General features: G+C 50.5%; 1 protein-coding gene across 8 annotated transcripts in view; it reads left to right on the top strand.

Annotated features, from left to right (window-relative positions):
• The first annotated feature begins 357 nt into the window (after window positions 1–357).
• Window positions 358–6,000, top strand: part of DCLK1 (doublecortin like kinase 1) — a 352,644-nt gene continuing 347,001 nt past the window's right edge. For 3 of the 8 annotated variants that reach the window (XM_082700457.1, XM_082700459.1, XM_082700458.1), the window contains exons 1-2: window positions 440–753; window positions 5,337–5,731. In XM_082700457.1, coding sequence (XP_082556583.1) covers window positions 5,356–5,731 — 376 coding nt within the window. In that variant the 5' untranslated portion in view covers window positions 440–753; window positions 5,337–5,355. Of the gene's footprint in view, window positions 378–424; window positions 754–5,336; window positions 5,732–6,000 lie in introns of those variants that run through there. The other 5 variants (XM_082700455.1, XM_082700453.1, XM_082700452.1 and 2 more) reach the window with 5 other exon arrangements.

The raw sequence follows: 6,000 nt of genomic DNA, 5'->3' as shown, positions 1-6,000 counted from the left end.
TGTTGGCTTCTATAATTCTGGGAAAGTGTTAAATCATGAAGTCACATAAAGTGTGTGTCTGTGGGGTGGGGTGGGGGGGCTGTCAGGGGAGGAGGAAATAATTGTTTCCCTTGTCTCCCCTGGGGTGGGGTGGGGGGACTCTCCGTTGCGCCACCTCTCACCAATCCCCTCATCTCGCACTTTTCCTGGCTCAGACCTGTCCCCGTCCATGTTCTCTTCCGCTGTCCCCAGGCCCCCATCCGATCTTGCCCTATCTCCAGACAATCACTCCTGAGAAATGGGGAGTTTGGGGGGTTTGTTCAAGGCCAGCCGCACGGAGGTCGCTGCGGTCGGAGAGGGCGTGGGGGAGGAGGAGGAGGACCCCCGGCGCAGCCGTGGTAGGTGCGCCCTGCCAAGAAGGGCGGGGGCTCCGGAGCGCGCACGCGGAGGAGGAGAAGGAGGGAGCGGGGAGGGCGTGTGAGAGTGAGCCACAAGAAAAGGGAGCGCGCCCGCCGCCGCCGCCCTCCTCCGGAGAGAGGCTGGAGTGAGGCTGTGCGAAGCGCCGCATTTCAATGAGAGCCGGCAGAGGCGCATCCCTGCACTAGCGGCTGCAGCTGAGACGCCCGCGCTCCCCAGCTGCTGCAGCCCAGCCCCGGCCCCGCCGCCGCCCCGCAGCCCCGCAGCCCCGGCCGCGCCCAGCCCGGTGAGGACAGCACCAGGAGGCGGCCCCGAGCGCGGCCACAAAGACCCCCGGCAGCGTCTCTCCGCGGACCGGTGCGTGGTTTGCCTTCGCTGGGGAAGGGAGCTGCGGGCAGGGCCGGCCCGGGCGGGTCCCTTCCGGGGGACTCGCAGCGTCCTCTGCTCCCGCCGCCGTGGGGCGCCGAGGAAGCCCGGGGCGTGCAGGGCAGGGCGGGCGCCCCCCTTGGCCCGGCGCCGCCGCCACCCTGCCCGCCGTTCCTCGAAAGGCGCTGCCCTGCGGTGGCCAGACTGGCCTCGGCCGGGGGCGGTGTGTACGGGCGGCTCCCGGGCTGCTGGCACCTGCCTCTTTTGTCTGGTGCCACCGGGCTTAAAACGGGGAATAGTGCGCGCCCCCCCAACCCTCTCCGCCAGGCTTTTCGCCACGTTGTTAGTGGAGATGGAGAGCCAGGGCGGAGGAGCTGGGCGAGGTGTTTGTCATTGTCAGAACTGGCCGCGGAGGGAGGACCAAGTCTGCGCCTAGAAGGAGTGGCCGGGCCAGGCCTCTTATTGTGTGTGTGCTTTCTCAAGTGCCCGGGAGGGTGGTGTGCTTGAAGATGGGGCGATCTGTGCGTGGTGGGTGGCTGCAGTGTGGGTGTTGCAAGTACATTTGCAGGGTCTCAAGTTCCTTCAGGGACAGCGAGGCTGCCTCATGTACAAATTAGTACCTGCAGTGCTAAAAGCATGCGGAGAGGAAATGGCATTTTCCTCCTAGTGGGAGCGCATGCACAGCCCTGCATTGCCCCACAAAAGAGGCTGCTTTTGAAAACCAGGTTTGCGCGGAATCACTGCTGGATTTGGAAAGCCAATGCTTGTAAGAGATGGAGCAAATGAAAGGTTTCATTCAAACCGGCTCCCTCTCTCCGCACCTGTGAGTGTGTGTCCAGGTTATGGTGCACACGCGGTGAGCGGCCACACTGCAAGGTGTTCCGTCAATATGCTTTGTGAATGTTCCTAAATATATCGCCTTTCCGCTGGAAAGGAAAGTAGGACAGTCTTTTAAGTATGAAATGTCACATGAAGGCGGGTCAGAAGGGATTTTAAGAGGGGTTATATGTAGGCACATTATAAAAGATTGACACACATCCTGTGATGTCTGTGTCCACGGTGGTACATGCACTCTGAAGGTGTGTGTGCACGCCTCTTAGTCCACGCCTGACCATGCACTTGCATCCTAGTCCCACTGGTAAAATATCCCTGGGGACTTACAGGTCCAGCGTCTGTTGAGATGTCGTAACCTTTATGCCAGATAATTTTTTGGGGTGTGTGTGTGTGTGTGTGTGTGTAGATCTCTGAAACAGGAACTCATATCCTTATCTAGAGAAGGATGAACACAGAGGTTCCTCAAAATGGTGAGAAATCCCACAGAAGACAATTGAGGATGCTGATTTCTTGGCATGGCAGTGTTTATAGGAAGATCTCAGACAGGAGCCAGGCCCCCTTCTTTCCCTCTCAAGCGCCTGTGATCTCTGTGGCTCTGGCCCTTTGGTTACCTTCTTCGTACCATGACACCCATGTGCTCAGGCGCCTAGCCATCTATTTCCTGTGCAGAAAGCAAGAACCTGTAGAAGCCCAGGGAATCTTCTTTAGGAGCTGGTGGTTCAAATACGTGACTAAGCCAACTGGAGAGCTGAGCCAGCCAAGGCAAGAAAAGGAACACCTATTTTGATGTTGCACATAATTATGGAACATTAGGATGTGTAGTGTGGTTTTTGACATTCCTTTAGTGGTAGCCATAGCCTTGAAAACGATTTCACTTTGAGTGTGGTTTTTCTTTGTCCCCAGCATCATTACTTACTTTTGGGCAGGCTCAGTGAAGGGAAGTCAGAGATGTGCTTGTCCTGGTTGAACATATGATTAAGTTTGAGGAAATACACAAATAAAACAAAATCAACTTTTGTCTATTGTAAAATTGACTCCCACCCCCCGCTTTGGGGATAGAACTCTTGGTTCCAGAAGCCTGATTTCTCTAGGGAATGCCAACAGTTGCTACATTATTTGCCTTTTGCAAATTGTGACTGGATAAAAGCCCCTTCACACTACATGGGCACTCTCTGCTGACAGGGTTGTGCCATCCTTTGCTATGGTCCTGCCTGTTGTCCCTTGGTTCATGTAGATTTGAGAGGAAACCCCTCAGGTTGGAAGATAGCTTACTGCCTTTAAAAATAAAACAGAAGCTTCAAAAGCCAACCTGGCCTTCGTAATATGTGAAGTTTGAAGAGCTTAGTGACCCACACCCCTTTTAGAAGACAAAAGAGCTCATGTTAGGAGGAGATTAAGAAAAAAAGGTGGGAGCAATGATACCATGGGCAAAATACTGGTTCTCTTATTCAGTTAGTAGCTGCCTGAGGAACTGGATCACTGTTTTGAAGTTATCCAGCTTCAAAATCAATGAAACTAGTTCCTATCTACCTACGTATGGTATCACTTTTTCTGGAAAATACAAATTTAGGCTATTATGAGTTATTAAGAGACATGAGGTAGTTTTCATGCTTGGAGGAAAGAAAATACACTGAACTAATAATCAGTCCAGGTTTGAGGTGCCCCCCCCCCCCCGCTCCACCCCGGGGTCAGCAATAGAATGATGAGCAGGTGAAGATCTTAATTGGCCTGGCCTGGTGACCACAGTCCCCTCTGTTTGCAGAGGAAGCCTTCCTCAGTTAAGTGGGCTCCTCAAGGTCACAGGTCTGGTTAAGAATCAGGGCTTTAAAAACCCCTATTTTTATGGGGGAAGGGGTCTAGGGAGGTCTCCGGGAGTCTGGCCTCTAAGACAAAGCACATGAGGCAGAAAGATGGGAACTCCAGCTTCAGAGTCAGAGTCAACCTACTTTCAAATCCCAGCTCCCTCAATTATGACTCTGGGACCCTGCCTCTATTCCGTACTTGTCTTCAGTCATAATATTATTACTGACCTCACTGGATTGTTGTGAGGGTTAGAAGGGAATTGTTAGCATATTACACAATTGATTGCTGAATAATAGTGTCAGGCATGCCATAGACATTCAATAAACTCTAACTTCTTCCACTTCATTTCAGGAGTACACAATCTCTAGCAGTGCTTTTAAACATGAACTTTGAGCCATTCTGAATGGATCAGAGGTTAGTCTACTGGGGGTCAAGGAAAGGTCAGGGAGGCTTGGCAGTACTTTTGGTTAGTTTGGACTGACTTTCAGAAAGGCAGCATCATCTGTGTGGTGGGATTTGGGGAGCACTCATAAGGTTCTTGCCCCATATTTTCTGTTTCGCTTATATTGTATTTCACCATGCCGGAAATTTTGTCATCAAAACTTCTTTCCTTTGAATGCTTTCTAGATTGACCTGTTAAAATCTGGATCCCCTGCAAGGGTCAACATCACAAGCCTTTCTCACCTAACCCCTTAGCAAGGATGCATTGATCCCACAGGCAGCTTGCTGATGACAGGGCTCTGTAGAAAGTCCAATGGGGACCGTGGGGGAGCAAGCATATCTGTCAGAAGGGTCGTGAGATGAAAACCAGCAGACTCCCAAGGAGCTTTCCTTACCAGAAGGGGGAGATTCAATTCCTACTAGTTCTTTCTGTGACAGAGTTAAGAAGAGAAAAGCAGATCTTCTAATAAAAAACATTAATACTTAATACATGCTTGACACTCTCTCCAGTGCTTCATGTATTCACACTTAATATTAATTAAGAGGTAGATATGCCTGGCGTTCCTATGTTAGTTGAAGAAGCGAGGCTTTAAAGATGTTGATCCAAACTTGATACTGTACTAACCTTGAGAAATGTACTTGATCAACATCTCTAAAGTCTCAGTTCCCTCAGCCATGAAAATAGAGTGGAAGGAAAGGCAGAGCCATCCCCAAAAGTAACTTTTATCCCTTCTGTTCTTTTTCTTCTTCCTCCGCAACCTTTTTCTACTTTTTTTAACCCAGCTTATCCGAGGCACGAAATGTAAGCAAATGAGTTATGGTGAAATCATTTTTAAAAAAGCTGTTATCGAGTATGTGAGTATGTTGGAAAGTCTTAAGTTGGTGGAACCTGGGGATTGATTCAGTTGGCTCTCCATCTGGCAAGGGGGAGCACAAAACTTCTTGAACGGCTTTTAATCTGTTAAATGCTGACCCCCTCCTTCTGGTTCCTGGCTCACCACCCCGTCCTATCATCAGCCCTACGGTAATATGAAAGCTTATCTTCCATCTGCCACCAGAGTGAGCACACTGTAGGGAGGTCTGGACGTTGGAGTCAAGCAAACCTGGGTGGGAGGTCTTGGTTCAAGCATTTCTCCATGGTATGACTTGGGGAAGTTTTTTCATGCCTTGTTTTCTTCATCTGTAAATAGGGCTAATACGACTTGGAAAGGTTTGCTGTGACTTGGAAGTAACAGCTGTTCAGAGCCCGAGAGGGGTTGGTGGTCCCTACATAGGAGCTGTTTCTAACTAAACTGGGGTTGACTGATAGGCTCTTTGCACAGAGCTGCCTCTTCTACTTCTTCCTTCTCTTCCAACTTGATCACGCGCATTAAATATACCATCAATTACGGCAGTATTTCCACCAGCTGCTCTTGAGCTGAGCCTTTCAAACCATGATCTTAAAATAACATCAGTATGTGTCTCTGTTTTTTCTTCCCCCCTTCTGTGCCTCCCAGGTTCCACTTTAACTCCATCATGTCCTTCGGCAGAGACATGGAGCTGGAGCACTTTGACGAGCGGGATAAGGCTCAGAGATACAGCAGAGGGTCGCGGGTGAACGGGCTGCCCAGCCCAACGCACAGCGCCCACTGCAGCTTCTACCGAACCCGCACGCTGCAGACCCTCAGCTCTGAGAAGAAGGCCAAGAAAGTTCGTTTCTATCGAAACGGAGATAGATACTTCAAAGGGATTGTGTATGCCATCTCCCCAGACCGCTTCCGATCTTTTGAGGCCCTGCTGGCTGATTTGACCCGAACTCTATCGGATAACGTGAATTTGCCCCAGGGAGTGAGGACGATCTACACCATCGATGGGCTCAAGAAGATTTCCAGCCTGGACCAACTAGTGGAAGGTGAGCGCTCACTCCCAAGGGACTCTCAAGGATATGTTTTCGTTTTTTCCACCTGTTCTAGGCACCTGCCCTCGATTGATCTCTCAGAGGCAGCATTCAGCCCGAGGCCGTGATCCTGATTGTTCACACATTTGGGAGTTCACTTGGCTATACTGTGGTGTGGAAAGAGAAAAAAAAAAAAAAAAAACCACTAATGGTATTAGGTCGGGCATCTTATGAGAACAGACTGAGGGAAAAAGTGTCTTAATTCTCAAGCATTCTCTGTTCCT

The sequence above is a fragment of the Mustela nivalis genome (assembly GCF_964662115.1).
Source record: "Mustela nivalis genome assembly, chromosome: 15".
NCBI classification, from domain to species: Eukaryota; Metazoa; Chordata; class Mammalia; order Carnivora; family Mustelidae; genus Mustela; species Mustela nivalis.
Note: the sequence above shows the minus strand (reverse complement) of the source record. Positions and strands in the feature narration are given on the sequence as shown.